Below are 23,343 nucleotides of genomic sequence, written 5' to 3'. Positions count from 1 at the left end.
TGGTAGATCAATGTTTAGTGTTTTAAGTAGCCTCCAAATGTTTTTCCAGAGTGGTTGTACTAGTTTACATTCCCACCAACAGTGTATGAGGGTTCCTTTTTCCCCGCATCCTCGCCAACACCTGTTGTTCGTGGTGTTGCTAATGATGGCTATTCTAACAGGGGTGAGGTGGAATCTTAGTGTGGTTTTAATTTGCATTTCCTTTATGGCTAGAGATGGTGAGCATTTTTTCATGTGTTTTTTGGCCATTTGAATTTCTTCTTTTGAGAAAGTTCTGTTTTGTTCACTTGCCCATTTCTTTATTGGTTCATTAATTTTGGAAGAATTTAGTTTTTTAAGTTCCCTATGTATTCTGTTAACCCACATTCTTAATTAGCTGAAAAGTAAGGGTTTAAAATAGTTAGGTATTTAATTCATAGAAATGATGCAATTCTTAAATACACTATACTTTTCCAAGGGGATAATTTGAAAACTAGTTTTTTCTAGGAGTTAAGGGATTGATGCATATGCACATTGAACTGTTTTTCTCTCAATATCTCACTACAGCCATCCTACTGATACAATATTACAGTAAAAAATCTTTTTAAAAATTAGAAAAAAAAAATGGTATTCCTTCTGGGTACCTGAAATCAAAGTGAGCAGTGATGTGGCAGGAGCAGGGCAAGAGGATACTGTCATGTTAGCCTAAGAATTTCCCAAATGAGAGACTGCAATAAATTGGCAATATGTCATTTAACATGCACTATAGTTAAATGACATCATCTGGTAATCAAGAGATGGTGAGTAATAGGAAACTCAGAAACCAGAGACCAGTAACTGGGATGACATAAAAATAAAACTAGGGACTCAAGTTGTGACTCAAGTGGTAGAGCATCTGCTTTGCAAGCACAGAGCCCTGAGTTCAAACCCCAGTTCCACTGAAAAAGAAAAAAGAAATAGAAAAACTAAGATAAAACAAGAGCACCATGTACATGTGTACTGTTTGCCATACACTTTGAGTCTGCTAGCTTCTGTGGATAAGTGGTTCATACTGCTCATCTCATTTTATCCCTGCAGCAGCCTCTAAGGGGAGTATTTCCTTTATTCTCATTTTACACATGGGAAAAGTAAAGAACAGAAATATTATTAATTAATAAGAAAAACATGAATATCTTACAGAAATATGTGTCTGGATTTATGTAAAAGATATTTGAAGTGGGGCTTGGTGGCTCACTCCTGTAATCCTGTCTACTTGGGAGGCAGAGATCGGGATGATAATAGTTCCAGGCCACCCGGGCTATAAGTTTGTGAGATCACATCTCAACTAGCAGCTGGACATGGGTGGTACATTCCTGTCATCCCAGCTATGTGAGGAAGCACAGATAGGAGGATTGAGGTCCAGGCTGGCCCTGGACGTAAAGCAAGACCCTATCTGAAAAGTGACCAACACAGAAAGGGTTAGTGGAATGACTAAAACGGTAGAGTGCCTGTCTAACAAGTGCACGGTCCTGAGTTCAACCACCAATACCTGCCTGCCCCCCCAGCCCCCCCAAAAAAGTATTAAGGTATAATTTAAAAGTGAAAAAGGAAAAAGGCCTCCTTTCTCACCAGCACATGGAGAAGTGGGTATTCTTACACCCTTGGTGAATAGAATAAACTTTCTGAAATAAATTTGGGGAGTATATCAAAAGCCTTTAAGTGTATATTCTTGTATGCAACAATTTGGCTCCTACAAGGTCATCCTATTTAAATATTAAACTTATACACTAAAATATATTTAGCAAAAAGTTCAAAAGAAACAACTACTAGTTGGAATGTTTGTTTAATAAATTGTGGGTAACTTTTAAAAAATACTAATACATGAAATCTATATATACTGTTGAAGAATATAAGGTGATAATAAGGGATATAATGCAAGCTACTGAAAACTTTGTATAATATCCCATTTGTAAATAAACAAAATTAATGAGTCTATATATGCATGGACAAGTATATGAAAGGTATTTTTCAGAGTCCTGTCAATACTATCTCTGTGATAGAAACAGATCATCTTTGTTTTTTTCTCAGTTTGTGCATTCTGAATTGTTTGCAGTGAATGAGGCTGTATAGTTTCTACACTTGAAAAATAAAAGTCCTCTATCCTGGGGTTAATCTTTCCTCTCTGAGGCAGGCTGCCTCTGAATAGTGGCTGATACCATCTGTGTAAGTTAAAGGGTGGTGCGGAGCTTTCGTAAATATTTGTATATTAATGCAAATAAACTTGTCAACTATTTTCTTTATTTAATTAGGTACTAATGCATCTGCATTTGACCAGCTCATCCTTACACTGGCATGGGATAGAGTTGACATTGCCAAAAATCATGTATTTGTTTATGGACAGCAATGGCTGGTATGTAAATAATCTATATACACATAGTAAACAAGCTAAGTATCATAGTGTCTCTGTATCCACAGGTTCCATATCCATGGATCACCCAACCACAGACTGTGTTCTACGTAGTTAGGCCTTCAGGGGTTACCTCTGTATTGTATATGTGTAGACTTTTTTTCCTTGTCGTTCCCTAAACAATGCCGTGTAGCTACTTATACTATACTAGGTATTATAAGTAATTTAGAGATGACTTAAAAGTATACTTGAGCATATGTGTATGTTATGTGTAAATGATACACCCATGTATACAAGTAACACGAGCATCTGGGCATTCTGGGGGGCCTTGGGAACTAATACCCCGCAGATGCTGAGGAATGACTGAAATAAAGTCTTTGCTAAAACTGTGACAAGTAAAAAATTAGTTTAAAAATTTCTACAACATCCAGGACCATTCAGGATTTAATAAGTTATACTTGCCTCTTGATAATACCTTTTTTTTTAATAGTATATGCATATGAGTAGAAATCCTAGAATCCAATAAGCCTTGGAACTCTTGCCCTGTGAGCAAGAGAACTCATTATAACTTTCCTTTGGATATTTAGACCTCTTTCTTCTATAGTCTTCCCCATTTGCTGCTAATTTATGATTTATCTTTTACTCCTGGGAAGTAAATTCTATGAGGCAAGGATATTTTTTAGTTCTGTTTACTGCTATATTCATAGCCGTGTAAATAGTAAGCACTTAACAGATTTTGGTTACATGCCTGAGACTGGATAAATTAAGTGTTCATCTCTTCCTTGGAGCACTATTATTAATTATTTTTTGGCAGTACTGGCGATTGAATTTAAGGCCTTGAGCTTGCTAGGCAGGTGCTCTACCACTTGTGTCACACCCCCAACCTCTGTTCATTGATGCACCAGCCTTTACAGAGAGGATGAGCTAGTTCTTTTTTATTTATGTAATAAACATAAACAGCAAATTGCAGTATTTATGGCAAATACTCTTTTTGTACACACAAACATCCGTACTGTGTCGTCATGGTGCCTTGTTATTATTTTTTATTTTGTGGTCAAATCCAGGGGCTCAAACATCCTAAGAAAATAATCTACTATGAAACTATACCCTCAGCTTCTTCCTTTTTAGCATTGTTAACATGGAATGTGTCTGGAGGAGATGAACATTAGAGGAGAGAAAGTTTTATGCTACTTTATGGTGTTTGAGTGTTTTAACCATCAGAATGTATTTTCCATAGTAATAAAGAAGCTAGTTGTTTCCTGTCTTACAGGACTGGAGAGGAAGAAGTTGATGTTACCCACTCATAGTAAAACTAACCTTTTATTCTCTTGAATAATTTCATTAGCTTTTTAGACTGCTCAGATGTAAAGGCTTGGGTGAAGCCTTTGTTTTCTGTACATTGTGGCTAGTCTCATGATTTGCCCTGCATAGTATTATCTATTGTGTGGTTTTTTTTTTTTTGCTAAACCTAGCTTTTGCATGACAAATCATTTTACTCTCTTTCATTCAGTTCACATGAGTGAATAAGGAAGTGCTAATAGTAGTATTATTATTTTTCAGTACTGGTGATTGAACCCAGGGTATTGTACGTGACAGGCAAACTATCATTGAGCTACATCCCCAGCACTGAATATGACAGAACTGGATAGTGAAAAATATCACAGCAAACATACCTTCCATCTTGAAATTTCATTGTGTATTGACACATACATTCATAAATATTGCTGTCAAGAGAGATAATTTTTCCTAATGGCGAATAATTTGTATTAACATCCTGAAGAAAACTAAGTACCATCTTGCCTGATTTATATGGTGGTAACAGTTTTTAAAAATTCATTTTATAAAAAAAAAAACAAAAACCCCCACAATATAGAAGACTTTCTGTTCATACATAAAACATAAACATCTTCAGAATAATAATAGTGTGAGATATGGATCTGTTTCTATTTGAGTGAGATTGTCCAGTGGATGGATGGCATAATTCTGGTGTCCCTTGACCCTGTCCCTTACCAGTCAGCAGTGACTCCGAACTATTAGAATGATTCGTGAGAGGGATTGAGGCATGGCTCAAGTAGTAAGAGTGCTTGCCTAGTAAGTTCAATCCCTGTTACTGGGAACAAAAAAAAAGAAATTTAGAAAAGAAAGGAAAAGCCTTTGCTAAACATTGACAACTGTTGCTCTAAGGTATTTTATCCTAAATCTAATTGATGGTAAACCTTGTGGCTCTTTCCCCATATTACACTGTTCTCTTACAGAAATAGCAGTTATGGAATATTCCTTAGGGAGAATGCTGTTCTAGATAGGTCTTTTAAATAAATAAATAAAAGCTATTCCCTAAATACCTTAGGTCCTAGCCTTTATTTTAGACCTTTATTCTCCTACCTAATCCTCCCGTGTAGCTGGGATTATAGATGTAAACCACCACTCCCAGCTTGTTTGTTAAGATGGTGGGGTATCTCAGTGACTTTTTGCCTGGACTGGCCTCAGTGAGGCCCTGAATCTCCACCTCCTGATTTATTACTCTTGAGTAGCTGGGATTGCAGTTGTGAGTCACTGCAACTGGCTGCATATTTCTAATTTTTTCCGAACACTGAGAGCAAATAAGTATAAATCTTAAGGACTTACATTTAGAAGTGATTGATAATGAGAATGTGTGGAATACATTTATTAATTTTGATACTCTCTTAGGTTGGATCCTTGGAACAAGCTATGCTTGATGCTCTTGTAATGGATAGAGTTGCATTTGTAAAACTTCTCATAGAAAATGGAGTGAGCATGCATAAATTTCTTACTATTCCCCGACTGGAAGAGCTTTATAACACTGTAAGTCTGTGACAGAATGCTTTATTGACTAGCTCTTTGCAAAATATCATTTTACCTGAACATACCCATTTCTGTTGATAGAACCTTAATGTCGTGCTGGTTTTATGAAGAAAATGCATCCACTCTCAGTATAAATTGATTGGTTGACAGTCTGAAACTATTTTCCTATTTGGGGAGTCCTTTCCTGTCAGCACAGCTGCACAGAAGAGCCATGCAGACTTAACAGCACTGACTCCCTTTCTCACTACTAAAGTCTTTGTAGACTCAACCTCAATACCATTACTTCAATAATCTAACTTCCTTATCTCTATTTCTTTAATCTTTTCTCAGAGCAACTCTGGTTTTGTAATGACATTATACTTTATCTTTCTGCAGTTTAGAAAATTTTGGTGGCTCCCCAAAATGTGTAGATAATAGTATCCATAACTGTAGCTTGATTTTAAAAGCGCTCCACATTTTACCTCAGCTAGCTTCTCAGTACCTTCTCAGCTATTTCTCACTTGGCCTAATTATTCCCCACCCCTTCCCTGAAATAGAAATAGTAGGCACTTCAATTGTCTTTGTCTATCCACTATTTTCTAAAAATACAAGCTTTTTGAAAAAGCACTTGCTATTTATATAGTGTTTGTCTATTTTTCTTCCATTAACTCCTCATTTAATGAAGTTTTATTCATTGTTTCAAACTTGACGTAGTGTTATTTGCTGCTTCCATGATGCTCACTGACATAGTTGAGAATGATTATATCTTCCCTTTGGATTACAAAATGCTTTTGAGGAGGGCTTATATTTTGTTTTCCCCCATTTTTTTCCCTTTGATTACATTAAACTTGGTGGGCATTTGTTGTCTCTAGTTAGCAGATGTACAAATGAAAAGGATTCTTCATTGTGCTGACATGAGCTTTCTCCCTAAAATGTAAAGCAAATATAATATAGTCAAAATAAAAATTGATCCCATTAGGAAGACAAGTAATTTTTTTTTTTTTTTGTGGTACCAGGGCTTGAACTCAGGGCCTATACCTTAAGCCACTTCACCTGCCCCTTTTTTTGTGTAATGGGCTTTTTTCAAGATAGGGTCTCATGAACTATTTTCCCGGGCTGGCTTCGAACCTTGATCCTTCTGATCTCTGCCTCCTGAGTAGCTGAATTACAGGAGTGAGCCACCGGTGCCCGGCTAAGACAAGTAATTTTTAATTGTCTTATTCAAAGTTGCTAAATAAGTAATAGGTACTTTCAGCATGAAATACTGAAAAAGTTTAAAGATTTATGAAGTAGAGGTTCTTAAATTTTTTGATATTAAGGGTCTTTTACATAAAATTATTGAGGACCCTGAAGTGGTATTCTAAAGGTTTTGTTTTTCTGTATTAGTGCGTACCATATTAGAATGTAAAACGTTTTTAAATTATCTCCTAATTTGTATGAAAGTAACAATAATAAACTCATTACACATTAACATAAATCTCATTTTCTCTGTGTGTGCGCGCTAGGGATTGAACCCATGACCTCAATGCATGGCAAGCATTCATTCTACTACTAAGCTACACCCTCAGCCAATAACAGTTTTTAAGAAAAAAAAAAAAAATAGAAGTAAACTAGTTTTACATTTGGATTCTTTTATTTGCTTGGAAATTTATCCTTATGCTATCACACATTAAGAAGCCTTTGTGGTGTGTGGTGAGGGGAACCCCTGAAAAACTCCACTGAACATTGAAAGAGTGAGAGCAAAGCAATGTATATATAATCTTAGAGATTGTGAAAATAGTTTTGATTTCATGGGTCTCCCAAAGGGATCTTGAGGGCCTAAGGAATCTCCAGACCACATTTTGAGAACTGGTATATGAAAGTATAGTTATATTTTACTAAAAATTTCTTTTTAATAGATAAACATCTACTGTGTCTTTCTGTTAGAGAAGGTAAACACAACTTCCTAATACCTTACAAATAGGTACAGCATCATATTAACTTAGAAGACATGTTTATTTTATAAAGTTAACTCTTGGGGGAGAATGGGCAGAGAACCCAGACCCTAAGTGATAGACTATTACAAAAAGAAGATGAAGCAAAAGTAAGGTAGAAAATAGGCAGATAACACATGCAACATCAATTATAGTCATCCTAGATGTTACATTGAATTTGTAAGCCAGGACTACCAAAGAAAATAATTTTTTCAAATAAATAATGATAGGTATTCCTAGTTAGATTTGAAAACATATTCCCAAGTAGATATGATCAAAATAAAAAAACTTACTACTCTAAGACCCTCTTATCTAAAAAATTAGCCATGGCCCAATGGAAGGATTAGGGTCCATGTAATAATTCTTTTAAACAAGATTTAAAGTATTGAGAATAAATTTTGTGCCACATAAAATTCATTATAATAAGTTTCACATGAGCCAAATCTTTGACATGTTTAGAGGAATACATTTTTGGGCCATTTACTTCAGTGTTGGCAGAGAAATATATTCTTAGATATTTTTTCAATTACAGAGTGCCATCAAAATGAGATTAGTGTAAAGACTATTGTGATTGGTCTGCTCAATATACAGTATATGAAAGAGAGATAATAGGGAGATGGATATATAAATGTTTAAGGTTCTTTTCCCGAAATTCTTGAAACATTCATACAACTTGATGATTGGTTTCAGGAACAGAGGAAAAAATGTAGAGCTCTATTACCAATGAAGAAAATATAAATTTAAATTTAAAATATAATTATGAAGCTTGTAATATTGATATCATTTTTATAAAAAAAGTCACTGATTGAAATTCAACATTTGATAGCAAATATAATGATATAAAATAGTTTCAGCCTTATGTTTGTCCTAATTTTAAAGAAGTGATTTCAAAATAGTATAATTTTACAAGACACTCTTTATAAATTATGTAAGTGACAAAAAGGGCAATTGTTTAAGTCATTTTAGAAGAAAAATAATAGTTTGTTCTTACTATTTTCTCTCTAAAGAAACAAGGTCCAACTAATCCAATGCTATTTCATCTAGTTCGAGATGTCAAACAGGTAAGAAACCATTTTTGTTTTTAAAAAATGTTGTTTTGTAAAATCATTTATACTTGATTTGTTCCCAAACATTTACATTTTTTTAAAAAAGCAATAAAATGACAGCTTTTTTCGACAAGATATAATGAGAGCTAAGTTTGTGTTATAAGAGAAAAGTAAAGAGCATAATGTATCAGAAGTGACAGAAAAGGAATGTTTGTGGAGTGAACACCAGTTTCCGGTCATTCAGCATAGAATGGGATGAATTTTATAATGCTTATTGTTCTGTGAAAGAGAGAACATTAATATTGTTTGCCTCTCATCAGAAATTTGTCCCAGTGTTAAAGACATTGAATTAGGAAATTGAAGGATACGGAAGGTGATCTTCATGGCTGATAAAAACACTGCCATGCTGTCCTTTTTAAACTTTCTTGTGTCAGTAGTGACTGCCTACATTGTCAGATGGTCTGTGCTGTCTTAGAGTGACTAAATCGATGCATCATTACCTTTCTTTTTGTCTATTGGAATTTTTTTTTAATTAATAGTTTTAAACTTTGTCACCAGTTTTTATAGCTAAGTAAAATCCCAGTAATTACAGAAATGTTAACTCATATTTGATTAAAATGTTCTTAGGTTTTGAAACTATTTTCTTTCTGAAATTCTTTGGATTTTTTTTCAAACTTTTACTCTCTATTGTGAATGTATTATTAAAGGCCTAAAAACTTAGTCCTGAAGTTCAAACCCCAGTACCACACAAAACAATAACAACAAAAAAGGATGAAAATCTTAAAACAGAAATGTCATTTTCTGCTTTAAGGTTTAAGTAATGGCCTTGACCTTCAGACAAGAACTTTCTAAAACACATTTGCATTATGATTTACTTGTGTGGGTCAGCAAAAAGAAGTACAGTGTTGGTCTGTGGATTGTACCTTAGTGGTAGACCATGTGCCTAGTATGTGCACAGCCTTTGTTCAAATCCTAGTACCAAAAATAAAAAAACAAGGAAAGTACTTAAATTCTGAAAACAAATCATTGAGTATGTGTTGACTGTTGTTATACTGATAGCTATAATACTGGACCAATTTTTTTATTTCCATAAGTGATAAACGCTAAGATAAAGGGAGTAATTAAATTTTTATTATTCAAATTAACATGTTGAGTTTTATGAGTATGGTATACTTTAAGAAATTGTCATAACATTTGTAAAAACAGCTTGCATTATTCTCCTTAGTTTAAATGTTTTCCATTTTAGTGGGATCAGATCATAATGGTCTTGACTTTCTGAAAAAAATATAATATTGAAGAGTAAATACATTACTGGCCGTGGTGGTGCATGACCGGTAATGAATGAGCTGAAGATCAGGCAGGTGGATCATGAGTTTGAGGCTGGTCTGGGGCACACTTGAAAGGCAGTTATGGTGGTGTATGCCTATAATCTAAGCAGTTGGGTTACTGAGCAGGAGGATCTCCACTTTGAGGATAGCCTGAACTACCTAGAGAAACCTGTCTCAAAAAAAAAAAAGAGAAATATCATAGGTAACATTTTCAAACATAAAACATGTTTTGTTGCTTTTGTAAAAAAAAAAAAAATCCCCCAGATCTTGTATTTCAATTTCACTGGAAATAAATATTTTAATTGTTTTCAAATTAGAGATTAGAAAATATAACTGTCTCGACATTAGAGATTTAAAAGATGAAACCAAAATATTAAAAATATATACATGCTGCGCACAGTGGCTTACTCCTAATCCTAGCTGTCTGAGAGGTTGAGATCCAGAGGATCACAGTTTAAGGCCAGCCCAGGCAAATAATTTTGGAGACCCCATTTCCAAAATAACCAGAGCAAAATGGGCTAGCAATGTGACTCGGGTAAAGTGCCTGCTTTGAAGCCTTGAGTTCAAACCCCAGTCTCTTTCTTTCTCTCTCTCTCTCTCTCTCTCTCTCTCCTCTCTCTCACACACACACACACACACCCCCAAGTTCAAACCCCAGTCTCTCTCTCTCTCTTTCTCTCTTTCTCACACACACACACACACACACACACACACACACCGAGTTCAAACCCCAGTCTCTCTCTCTCTCTTTCTCTCTTTCTCACACACACGCACACGCACACGCACACCCGCCCCCTGTTAAGCAGGTTCAGAAAATACACAGAAATTGAAAAAACGGTGATGGTAGGAAGGCGGAATTAGTTAACAAATGCAAATAATCTAATGCATTAAACCTCTTTAATGTTATGCAATGAAATTAGTAAGTTTAAAATTTTGAAATATTGAAGCATTACTAACTTATAAACTCATAAATGCTTGTATTCTAAAAGTTGTTTGTTGCCCTAGGAAAATGAAGTCTTAGCTTTAAGCACTATTACAGATGGTAGTTAAATCCTGAATAAGGATAGAAAATTGTGTACAATCCATAGTATAGCAATTATAACTTTTGCTTAAAAACTGTTTATTTCCGGGTTAATTTGGAAAAATAACGCATAACTTTTTTTTTTTTTTTTTTTTTAGAAAAGGTAATTTGTTACACTGTACTACTGTCAAAATGAAACACTTGGTCTTAGAAGTTCCATTGCTTCTGTGTGTGAAATATTGGGGCAATGGAGATGAAGTTGTTATCACCTGTTTTAGGTCATATTCTTGTCCCAAGCCACACCTTTGAGAACTCAAAATGTCAGAATCCCCTCGTATGAAAAGAAATGGAGAAACAAGTCATTGTTTTCTCCTGTGAAGATAGTAATCCCAGCTTCTTGCCACAAATAAACATTTGTCATTTTGGAGAGGTAGAATGGCAATTGGCATATGAAAAATATCCTCTACATTTTAAAGTACTCTTTTGTTTCCAGGGAAATCTTCCTCCAGGATATAAGATCACTCTAATTGACATAGGACTTGTTATTGAATACCTCATGGGAGGAACCTACAGATGTACCTACACTCGGAAACGCTTTCGAGTGATATACAATAGTCTTGGTGGAAGCAATCGGGTATGTAAGGCTTGGGGTGGGGGTTGAAGTTAACCCTTGCATTTTAGGCTGTAAGGGTGATTTGGTAGCAACATATGTCACCCATTGAGAATCCAGGGTTGATTCTGCTGATCTGGCTGGCTAGGCAGGTGTCCCCTTCTTCTCTCACTGCTCCATGTGTGTCCCTCTCAAAGCTGCTTGCTCGGTCAAAGAGGATGACCTTCCCTGGAAGAGGAGAACCATTCTTCTCCTAAGGGTGTATGAGTAACTAACTGCTAGAACCTCCAAACAAGCTCTCAAGGTCTATTTGTAGGAGAACATAGGGTAATCAAGCTTCCAGGACGCTCAATGCATCCAAGTGAGGTGACAGTCTGCCCTTCTTGGGAAAAAATTAAGTTAACCCATACATTTTAAACATAAAGAAGTAGTTACAGAGCTGGCTAGAGATGTAACTCAGTGATAAGAGTGCTTGCCTAGTACGAATGAGGCCCTGGGTTGGATCCCCAGTACCACAAAAAGTGCAGAAATAGAATTAGTTACATTAGGTAGCCAGGCATGGTGGCTTATACTTTTAATCCTAGCTACTTGGGAGGCAGATATAGGAGGATCTCAGTTCAAGGTCAGCTGGGGCTAGAAAGTTAGCACTGCCTGGGCATGATGGTGCACAACTATAATCTCAACTAAACAAGAGGCTTGTGGTTAGAAGCCATCAGGGTAAAGTTTGTGAGACCTATCTGAAAAATAACTGACTCAAAAATGACTTGAGGGTGCTGGCACAGTGGCTCAAATGTTAGAACACATGCCTAGCAAGCATGAGGCCCTGAGTTCAAATCCCAACACCACCAAAAAAAAAAAAAGACTTGAGGCATGGCTCAAGACCCTGAGTTCAAACCCTAATACTCCCCCACCTCAAATTAGTTAATTAGAATAGTGAAAGTAACATTGTCTTTAAAGTACAAGGTTTCAACTAAGAGTAATTAGAAATATTTGAAGCAGGAGGGTTGCCAGTTTAAGGCCAGACACATAAGGGTGTGTCTCAAAAAGAAAACTTTGTGATTAAAATCATAAGGCACTCATATTTCGTTTATATGCGTATATAAACATTCGAACACATATATAAACTAATCTTGAGTTTTTTATAACATGTCAGCATATTGAAATCTCACTTTCAGAGATCTGGCCGGAATGCCTCCAGTAGCACCCCTCAGCTGCGAAAGAATCAAGAGTCTTTTGGCAATAGAGCTGACAAAAAGGAGAAGACTAGACACAACCATTTCATCAAAACAGCACAGCCCTACAGACCAAAGGTAGAGTGGTTTAGTTTTGAAAGAAAATAGGTGTATTTAGCTCATCAGAAGTATGTTAATGTAAATAGTACTCTTTCTGGATTTCACATTGTACTTTCTTAAGTACATAGTTTGTTTGTTTTTTTCCTTTATTGTTGTGGTGGGTGGAGGTACATTGTGTCATTTACTCAGGTTCTTACAAATATATCATACATGAATTCACCTCAACGATTCTCCTTCATCTCCCTCCCCTGATTCCTAGAGTAGTTTCAGCAGGTACTGTTATTGCAGTTACATACATGTGTACACATTTTTTGCATTGTATTCACCCTCCTACCTCCTTTTACCCAACACCTCCCCCCTCCCACTGGTGCCAGCCCTCCCTCCTGGGCAGGACTTGTTCCGCCCTCCTGTTCCCCAATATTGTAGGTGGAAAAAGAGAAAAGATAAAATGAAAAACATGACATTTTAGCTTGTTTGACATAAAGGTAGACACAGGGAGTTTCCTTGTGGTATTTCCATATATATATATGTATTATAACCCCGATTGTTTTATCTCTGATTTTCTTCATTCTACCTTCGTCCTTTTCCTATGATAGTTTCAGTCAATTTAAGATTTCTGTATTCATTCTTGTATAGTGAGTAATATCAACACTATTCAAGTTCTTATTTTCCCTACTCCTCCAATGCGTGAAGTACTTAGTAAGTAATAACTACTTCTTTTAGTGAGAATTATCTTTTGGTTTTGGGTATTTTATATCTGAATCTTTTTTCCCCATATACAAAGACATTCATTGTGAATTAATGATTCTGTTAAATTATTCATGTTTAGCTATGATCAGATTTTGTAAAACTTTTAACTGACAAGTTTTATTCCATTTTACTTGATTAATATGTAGACAAAGATATTCAAACTTGTATTAAAATGTATCATATATTTGAAACATTACAGCCTTTATAAAAATTTTTTCACTAATGTGAATGTCTTATTATAGTGAGCCTTATAACATTTATTTTCCCTTAAAGATTGATACAGGTGTGGAAGAAGGAAGGAAGAAAAGAACCAAAGATGAAATTGTAGATATTGATGATCCAGAAACCAAGCGTTTCCCTTATCCACTTAATGAATTGTTAATTTGGGCTTGCCTTATGAAGAGGCAGGTCATGGCTCGTTTTTTATGGCAGCATGGTGAAGAATCAATGGCAAAAGCGTTAGTTGCCTGTAAGATCTATCGTTCAATGGCATACGAAGCAAAGCAGAGTGACCTGGTAGATGATACTTCAGAAGAACTGAAACAGTATTCCAAGTAAGTGACATTTTATCATTTGACAACAATTTAAAAATACAAAATATAGTGTTTGAGTGAATGTTAGTTTATAGTGCTGCGTGCTTAATGGGGATATGTGTGTGCATATAATTTTATTGATAAATTTAAAAAAATTATTTTAAAAAACATTAGGTTTTTGTTTTTGTTTTTTTTTAAATTTGAAGTGAGCCAGGCCTTGTGGTACACATCTATAATCCCAGCTATTTAGGAGAGGAAGAAAGATCAGGGTCGAAGCTGACCTGGGCAAGACCCTATCTAAAAGAGCAAATGTACAAGGTAGCAATTAGATTAAGAAGAATTCCATTTATAATGGTAAGGAAATGAAGGAAGGAGGTTTAAAGTATGTTATAAAGAAATGGGCTCAAGTCAACTGGGAGGACATCTTGGATGATGGAATCACATATGTAGAAGAGTAAAATAGTATAGTTTATAGTTTACTTAAGGAAGTATTGTCATATTAAGCTGAAAAGTTAATTTGAAGAAGTTTTATAACAGGTACTTGGACCTCTCTGTCCCCAGGTGGACAGTCTTTGGAAGAGAATAACAGTTGTTATGGAAAATAACTTATATAGGGTCCTATGATTACTTAGTGGGAATTCAGAATTCAGATTTTTTCATGATGAGGTTAGTCCCTGGCCACGTGATTCTTTTCTCTACCAGGTTCCACCTGTGTTTGAAATATAATATAGAGACTTTTTAAACAGAACATTCTGTCCTTGACAGTTTTGGTTCCCAGTGAGGCTACATAATCTTAAAGGTAAGACAAGGAGAAAGTGCTCTGGATTCACCTTTTCAGTTTTACATTTAATGTGACATATTTTAGTATTTTGTGATTCCCCCATAGATGCAAATGTCTGGATATAGAGCTACCATGATTCTGTTGCCTCATAATTCCATAAGTGTGTGTAGTGCAGCAATTTGGGCTGCAGACATAGCTCAGATATAGAGTGCCTGCCTAGCATGCTCCAAGTTTGATCCCCAGCAGCAAACAAACAAAACAGTATACTGCAATTTGTTAATTTGAGTGTATTTTGACTTTTATCTTTCTATAGTGATTTTGGTCAACTTGCAGTTGAATTATTGGAACAGTCCTTCAGACAAGATGAAACCATGGCTATGAAATTACTCACTTATGAACTGAAAAACTGGAGTAATTCAACCTGCCTTAAGTTAGCAGTTTCTTCAAGACTGAGACCTTTTGTAGCCCACACCTGCACACAAATGCTGTTGTCTGATATGTGGATGGGAAGGCTGAATATGAGGAAAAATTCCTGGTACAAGGTATACTTTAGAAACAGTTTGATTTAATGTGTGTGATTAGCTACAAAGAACAGAGGAATAGCTTCGAACAGAGGAATAGTAAAATGTCTTGGTTTATGAGGCTGAGGGAAACTGGAAGAAGAAGAAACAGTATTCATGAGTCTTTTCCAAATGTGGATGATTAATGGCCCTCCCTGAGTGAGAAGTATGAGGGCAATAACCGTTTGGAAATAGTGGCTTTTACAGTCCTGAGCAGCCATGAAGAGGTACTGCTTTATGAAAGGATGATTCCTAGATTCCAAAATTCAGGACCATCTTAATCTGTTATTTTTTATGTTACTTAGAATATACTGAATAAGTACATCCATATGCCTAGTTTATAGTTTTGAATAATTATATCTGTATGTACAGTGTTTAAGGCTAAGAATTGGATAAAATGGTCAGTCATTTCCGTTTGTCATAGAGAAAATGCTTTAAGCTTTTTTCATTCTTATATCTTTCTAAATAAGGTACAGAAATGTAGAAAGCAGAAATCAGTCAAGTAGTTTAGCAATAATAAATACTAAGAATCTACTAAAAGTGGTGGTGAGAGAAAGGCTAACCAAACGCCTTCTGCTCAATTATAATTTCTTCATCAAGTAATATGTAAAATTGTAGAAATAAACCTTTTCATTTATAGAAGCATGAGCTGAATAATCATGTTACAACATGGAACACTTATAAAGAGATTTCAGATAAAATTAAGCCCAGAGTACTTTCATAATGCTTGAGTTTTGTTTAAAGAAAATATATTTTCTATACAAATTTTAACCTGATTTTATTTAAAGGGCAAGTCTATACTGACATCTATTCAACACTGTCATCATAATACTCAAGTGTTTTGTTACTCCTTAAAACAGTTAAACCTGGGCCTCTTCAAATATAATTTGTAAAGACAATGAATTCTGGGGTTGGGATATAGCTCAGTGATAGAGCACTTGCCTAGCATAGGTCAGGCCTTGCAATTCAATCCCCAGCACCAAAAAAGAGGAGACAAAAAAAAAGAATTCTTTTTGCCTTTATACTTCTAGGGTAAAATAACTAACAATCACAAAATGTTTAATGTCTTTTTATGGTTTTGCTATATTTTTAAAAGTCATTGATGTGAACATTTTAGTTCTAACTGGAAATCAAACTTTTCTGTTTCTAAAACTTTTAGGTCATTTTAAGCATTTTAGTCCCACCTGCTATATTAATGCTAGAATATAAAACCAAGGCTGAAATGTCCCATATCCCACAATCTCAAGATGCTCATCAGATGACAATGGAAGATAGCGAAAACAACTTTCAGAACATAGCAGAAGAGATCCCCATGGTAAGAAGGAAACACTTCGTAGTAAAAAAGCTTTGGTGTGAATAAGTACACAATAAGTATACATGTATATTTTTAATTTTAGGATGTGTTTAAAGAAGTAAGAATTTTGGACAGTACTGAAGGAAAGAATGAAATGGAGATCCATATAAAATCAAAAAAGCTTCCAATCACACGAAAGTTTTATGCCTTTTATCATGCACCAATCGTAAAGTTCTGGTTTAACACGGTAGGTTTTTATATTGTATGTGTATGATTTTTTGTTTTGTTGTATTTTGATGCTGGGGAAGAACATGATGTTTTTAAAAGATAATGATTTAGGGAACCTTGTTCTAGACTCCATACTAATCTCATATAATTTACATCAATGAAAAGGTATTTCCCATTTAAAAGAAATTTGGATTAGTTTCATCTGCATTTCTAACTTCTAGTATGATAAACACTAACACTTTAATTCTAATTGGAAGTAAAAACTTACTAAACAAATCTGTGATAACGATAGCCCTTTATAAGTGGGCTAAATACAAATCATCTAAAAATAATGTTGAAAGATTAACCAAAAGAAAGACTGATATGCAATTGTAATTTCTTTATGCCTTAAGATTGTGTAAATAACACACAAAAGTTCAAACATAAAGCTCTTTGTTGTGATAAAGAATAATCCAGATTATTTGTATGGTTTCATTTATAGCGGCTTATTTCTTATGTGCTTGATTACATGCTAAGTTGACTTTTCTCTTGTTCTATGGAAAAGTAGATTTTACTAGCAGATTAAAGAGCATATGTTCATAGAGGAATGTACTCACCTGCTGAAATGTAGTTTTTGCTCGTTGTTTGAGTATTTTTACTGGGGAAAGGGCAGATGAGTGTCATTCTCCCTCAGGTTTGACACACTTGAAGAAACACACCAGATTAACCCCTACTTTAGTAGAGGGTTAGTCTGAGTGAATGGGGTTTTACTCCCCTTTCCAGGTAAACTCTTAAGGTATTTTTAAATTTTGTTCTTGTTTTCATTTTCATCAGTGTCAGACAATTGTCAAAGCCTACAATTGGCTGGATGCTGAGATGAACATTTGAGTCTTTGTTCCTTCAGCCATTACTTTGTCACCCACACTCATGCCTATGAACCTGATAGATTAAATAAATAAATAACAAAATAAAACAATAAAATAGATTATATAAATTAATCTATTTATTAAATTTCCATCTCATGAAAATTTCTTGTTCCTCCCTCCAATGAAAATCTCGTTTACCTGGTCTCCAGATTTTGTCCCCACTAATGGAAATAATTTGGGTTTTTCATATTTTCATTCATGAGAATGGCTACTCAAAAACAGCCTATCTTGGTGACCACAAGAATTTCTCTTTTCTTTCTTTCTTTATTGCAGTTTATTTCCCTAGCCTGCCATAACTCTCATCAGTTTTTATATCTACATGAAAATGGCCACAATAAGTTTTGTTTTGAAATCAGTTTTACTCAAACAACTTTTATTTCTTTTTTTTATTAGTTGGCATATTTAGGATTTCTGATGCTTTATACATTTGTAGTTCTTGTACAAATGGAACGATTACCTTCAGTTCAAGAATGGATTGTTATTGCTTATATTTTTACCTATGCCATTGAAAAAGTCCGTGAGGTATGTCTTTCATTTTTCCTACTAGTAGCTTAATATGTATATGCAGAATTTTGTTTTGTTTAGTTTTGGGTGCATATGTGGGTATGTGTGTATTTGTAATTTGTATAGGTTAGTAACATTATAAAAGTGTAGAACATGAGTTTTATTTTCCCATTATTTAGAGAATACTTTTAGTTAAGACTTTTTTTTAATACAGTGGATTATCCTTGTAAAAATGGAAAAAAATTTAATATTTCTAGACTAATATGGCTATTGTTTAATGTACAGTGCCAATTCATCATGGTAAAGTGGATGCTTTTTCCCAAAGTTGACAGTACCACTAAAGTTTTCAAAAATTCAAATTTTATAATATTTATATTTATATAAAAACCAATAATAGCAATGTGTTATGTATCATTTACAGCAACAGCTATTCCAGGTTCTGAACAAAATTATAGAGACATCTAACACTCTGTTAAAATAAAAAGAAGAGAAAGTAAAAAGCAAAACCCAAGAAAATAGCAATATTCTGTTACTGTTGGCGATACCTGGTGCTATTTTAAAAATTAACCTCTCAGTCATCTTCTGGAAAGAAAACACTGTAGAGCAGCATCATAAAAACAGCTCTGATAAATAAAGTATATTCACAGTCAATACTACATCTCATAGAGCATGTACAAGATAGTTTACATGCATGGAGGAATGACAGTACTGTCCCATTCTAGAGGATATAAAAGAAAAGGCATTATTTGAGACTTAATTCTACTTTAACAGGGGAAAGTAGAGGTGTGCAAAGTATGGTGTGACACAGCTCTGTAAAGAAATGCACTTTCTTAGATAGGCTTTCATTAGCAACACAGTTCTAAATACTCTTCTTCATGAAAAGTTGGTTTTCAAAAAACAAACAAAAAAAGATAAAAGACAAAAAATAAATTACTTACTTAAAAACCCTCCAAGTCGGACATGGTAGCTTATGCCTGTAACCCTTGCTGCTTGTGAGACAGAGATCAAGAGAATTGGGGCTCAAGACCAATCAGGCAAAAATCTTGAGAGACACCATCTTAATCAATAAACTGGTGTGGTATGTGCCTGGCATCCCAGTTACATGGAAAATGTAAATAGGAGGATCGCTGTTGAGGTCAGTCCAGACATAAACACAAGACCTTATCTCAAAAATAACCAAAGCAAAAAGGGCTGGGAACTGGGGGTGTGGCTCAAGAGAAGAAGCACCTGCCTAGCATGTGCAAGGTACTGAGTTCCAACCTCAATACTGCAAAAATATAATTGCAAGGCATGGTACCTCCTTCTCATTAAGGTATCATAGGAATTTATTTTATTGAATAACTTACTGTGCACTTAAAATTCCTGCTGTGTCCTCTCCTTATGTTTTTTGAAATCTGTTTTATCAACATGGTTGAAGAAAGCAGGTTGATACGTGGTAAAATATCTATTCATAAAACAGTGCTGTGAGGATTCAGGAGATGGTAGTGATTGATTACCTTAGTAGGAAGGGTCATTAATTGGTTAAGAGAGCAGAGCCAAAAGGAGACTTAAGTATTTGGGATAAACTTTAGCATTTAGGACTCAGGTATTGGGATTTTGAAGCTGTGAATGTGTTCTCATTCTTCCTACAAGGTACATTTTAATCACTATATTCAAGAGGAGTTTTAAGTTAGGATAAATACAGCTCCTTAACTATTGAATGTTACTTACTTTCTGCAAATTAAGACATCTTTGGGAGATACTGCCAGGTATCTACGTTTTGCTTTAATTTGAAGTAAAACAATTTTTTAAAGCATTTCGTACTCTAGATCTTCTGAACTGTGTTGTAGAGTTGGGAACACTGTTAATCCTGCCTGGCACGTGTGGCTTCCTGAATTCAAACCTCAGTACTGCCAGAAATTATAACAACAAAAAGTCCTGTGTTGTGACCCAAGATTTTCAGCTTCTTAAGTGGATGGCCTTGATTGAGCAGGTCATTTATTAGAAGTACATAACTCTCCTATCTTATTGTTTTGGTGATTAAACACATAATCAAATGCCAAGATCATAGATTTGAAGCACTAAAATATAATTAAAATTTTATTGTGATATTTTAATTAAATGCTGTATTTGTTTTAATAGGAAGAAATTTATTAAATTTTTTTTGTTCTTGTTAAACCTTTAGATCTTTATGTCTGAAGCTGGGAAAATAAGCCAGAAGATTAAAGTATGGTTTAGTGATTACTTCAATATCAGTGATACAATTGCCATAATTACTTTCTTCATTGGATTTGGACTAAGATTTGGAGCAAAATGGAACTTTGAGAATGCATATGATAATCATCTTTTTGTGGCTGGAAGATTAATTTATTGTCTTAACATAATATTTTGGTATGTGCGTTTGCTAGATTTTCTAGCTGTAAATCAACAAGCAGGACCTTATGTAATGATGATTGGAAAAATGGTAAGTTAAGAGCTGTTTGCTAATGCTCATGGGTTTCACTGTTTCCTAGAAATCATAAGTATGTATTAGCATAGTTTTATTGAGTCAGTGACTGTCTAGTATTCCTAATTTACTGTTCCTCAAAGGATATTTTACTAACTTTAGTATTTAATAGAATACAGTTAGGAAATCATTGTGTTTGTGTTATCTTTAAATGCTTTAACTTTTAAATGCCACTTGCTAGCATTTAGACAGAATAAAAATATGAACTTGTTAGCTCCGATGTGTATATTTCTTTTCATCTTTACTGTTGATACCCTAAATCAAACCACATCATTGAGCACCTGCAGTTGGCTAGTCATCTGTTTCCTCACAATCAGTCTGACTTGTCTTCAGTCTACATTATAGCTAGAGTGATTATTTCAAAATGCAAACCTGAGTTTGTCACTTAGCCATCTTTGCATTGCTCCAGGAGATCAATATACTTAATTAAATCCTCAATCCCTTCCCAGTTTGGCCCTTGTCTACTTGCGCACCTGCTGTTCCTTCCACCCTCCTTTCCTTCCTTGCTCCCTCTTTCTCTTTCCTTTTAATTGTGAGGTAATTATATGTTCACACAGAGTTGTAAGAAATAATAGAATCCTTTGTACCCTTTAAAGAAGTTTCCTCCAAAGGTAACTAACATCTTCCTTGCGTGTGTGTTTACTGGGGTTTGAATTCAGAGCTTTGTGCTTGTTACACAAAGTGCTCTACTTCTCTAGGCTTGTCATACATCCTTGACTTCTTTTTATCTATGCTGTAGTCTAAGAGGCCTTTTAAGTTTTTCTTTTTAAGCAGGACCTGGTGGGAGGCTGATGTAGAAGGATCCCTTAAGTCTAGGAGTTCGTTGCCAGCCTGGGCAACATACCAAGAGCCTGTCTCAGATTTTTTTCCTATCTAAAAAATAACCTAAAGCAAAAAGCTGGAGGTGTGGCTCAAGTGGCAGAACACTTACCTAGCCAGAGCAAGATCCTGAGTTTAAAACTCCAGTGTTACCCAAAAAAAAGTTAAAAATTCATAGACCTACCTAATTAGCATAGCTTTTCTTCTTCTCTCTACCTAAAATAGCTAGCTTCATCTGTATTCACATATCCTTAGCTTTTTTTGACTAATTAATGTAGATTTATCCTCAGCTCCAACATCATTTTTCTCAAGGAAGCTTTTTTTTTGGGGGTACCTTCTAGCTAGATCAAGTTTATTTGCTATATACTCTTCTGGGGCCATGTTCCATCCCTACAGAATTTTTTTATTTATTATTTACTGTTTGTTTATTTTTGTGCCACTAGGATTTAAACTCAGGGCCTTATGCTTGGTAGACAGGTGCTCTACCACTTGAGCAACACCTCCAGACCTTTTTGCTTTTGTTATTTTTCGAGTAGTGTTTTGCTTTTATGCCCAGGCCAGCCTGGGTAGCAGTCTTTCTATTTATCCATCTGCTGCATGGGATGACAGGTGCCCCACTTTTATTGGTTGAGATGGGGCCTTCAACTGGGATCCTCTCAATCTCTGCTTTTTGAGTGGCTAGGATTATTTACAAGCTTGAGACACTGCACCCGTCCTAACTATAACTTTTTTTTGTTGTTATTTATTTATTTTTTTCAAACACGGCCTTGCCGTGTAGCCCAGTCTGGCCTCGAAATTTTGATCCTCCTGAATGTTGGGATTAAGAGGCATGCACCACCACGACTGGCAGTCTGTGTGTAAACATACTTTAAACTCCAATCATACTGGATTATTTACCCTTTCTTTAGACTGTAAACGTGGAGTAGGAAACTTGTCTGCCTTTAGTTCTCCAGCACTCATCCCAGTACCTAACACACTAGGTTCCCCTTAGTAAATATGTGTTGGTTCGATGGAGAAAGCAATTACAGGTAGAAAGAAGCTCCATAAAAATACTGAGTATTCACTGTTTTGATAGTTGTATTATCTTATATTTATATCCATGACAAATTATGAATTTAAAAAGTTGTAATTGTTAACCAAATACTTTTTAACGTTTCTTACTCAGTGGTATGCAAGAAGGTGTGACAAACATTAAGATAGTGTCCTGAACTTTATGCAGTCACATTTCTCTAATTTGACTTTACAAATAATATTTTAAAAAAATAATCTGACAATCTAGCATGAAGGACCTGTCCTATACAAAATATTTCAGGAAATTGTGTGGGAGTCTTTTCCTAACAGTCAATATAGTTATTAAGTTAATGGTAGGTAATGTAGGGATTCATGGGACAAGACCACTCTGTGGAAGCTTTCCTTAAAGCAGAAGGATATACCTGTTCTTTGAATGCTTAAAATAGTTGTGAGTAGAGAGGCACAACTTGACTAGATTTCCTTTAGAATATGAAGTAGTTGGCAGTCAGATTGGATCAATAAGGATGTGGGTTATATAGAACATTGGAAAATGGGCCGCCCGAACTTTAGAGAATAAAAATGCAGAAACCTCATATATTTGATATTTCTACATTATCTTTTAACATTTCTGCCTTCCATTTTTTGTCACTATATATTCATTTTAGAAATATATTAAGACATAGTGATTTCTTTTAGATTGCTTTGTCATTAGTTATTTTTAGTTCATAAAATATTGAAGTGTACATTTATTATGAATGTAGTCTTTTCATCTGCATGCAGTTTTCTCCCAGTTATTATTCAGGGATGAATATGTATGTTCTAGGATGAGAAAGCATTCACTTTTTAAAATGTAAATCCTGAGAACTTGTACAACTAAATAAATAAGTGGAGAGGAATCAAAGATAGAAACATTTTAAACATTTTACTTAATTCTTTGAATTCCTACATAAGGATGACTTGATAACAAAATTTATTTTTCAGTGGTTTACTAGGCTAATAAGAGTTAAGCTCTTTCTCAATTTTGCTGAAGTTAAAG

At 34.8% G+C, this 23,343-nt stretch overlaps 1 protein-coding gene across 4 annotated transcripts in view; it reads left to right on the top strand.

The window, feature by feature from the left end:
- Trpm7 (transient receptor potential cation channel subfamily M member 7) overlaps positions 1 to 23,343 on the top strand; it is a 109,128-nt gene that overhangs the window by 39,174 nt on the left and 46,611 nt on the right. For 3 of the 4 annotated variants that reach the window (XM_074065933.1, XM_074065934.1, XM_074065932.1), the window contains exons 11-21: positions 2,268 to 2,368; positions 5,054 to 5,188; positions 8,148 to 8,201; positions 11,029 to 11,169; positions 12,321 to 12,455; positions 13,461 to 13,741; positions 14,815 to 15,043; positions 16,221 to 16,376; positions 16,459 to 16,602; positions 17,882 to 18,010; positions 20,157 to 20,435. In XM_074065933.1, coding sequence (XP_073922034.1) covers positions 2,268 to 2,368; positions 5,054 to 5,188; positions 8,148 to 8,201; positions 11,029 to 11,169; positions 12,321 to 12,455; positions 13,461 to 13,741; positions 14,815 to 15,043; positions 16,221 to 16,376; positions 16,459 to 16,602; positions 17,882 to 18,010; positions 20,157 to 20,435 — 1,784 coding nt within the window. Of the gene's footprint in view, positions 1 to 2,267; positions 2,369 to 5,053; positions 5,189 to 8,147; positions 8,202 to 11,028; positions 11,170 to 12,320; positions 12,456 to 13,460; positions 13,742 to 14,814; positions 15,044 to 16,220; positions 16,377 to 16,458; positions 16,603 to 17,881; positions 18,011 to 20,156; positions 20,436 to 23,343 lie in introns of those variants that run through there. The other variant, XR_012445457.1, reaches the window with a different exon arrangement.

This window comes from Castor canadensis, chromosome 2, assembly GCF_047511655.1.
Source record: "Castor canadensis chromosome 2, mCasCan1.hap1v2, whole genome shotgun sequence".
NCBI classification, from domain to species: domain Eukaryota; kingdom Metazoa; phylum Chordata; class Mammalia; order Rodentia; family Castoridae; genus Castor; species Castor canadensis.
This window is presented reverse-complemented; position numbering and strand designations above follow the sequence as displayed.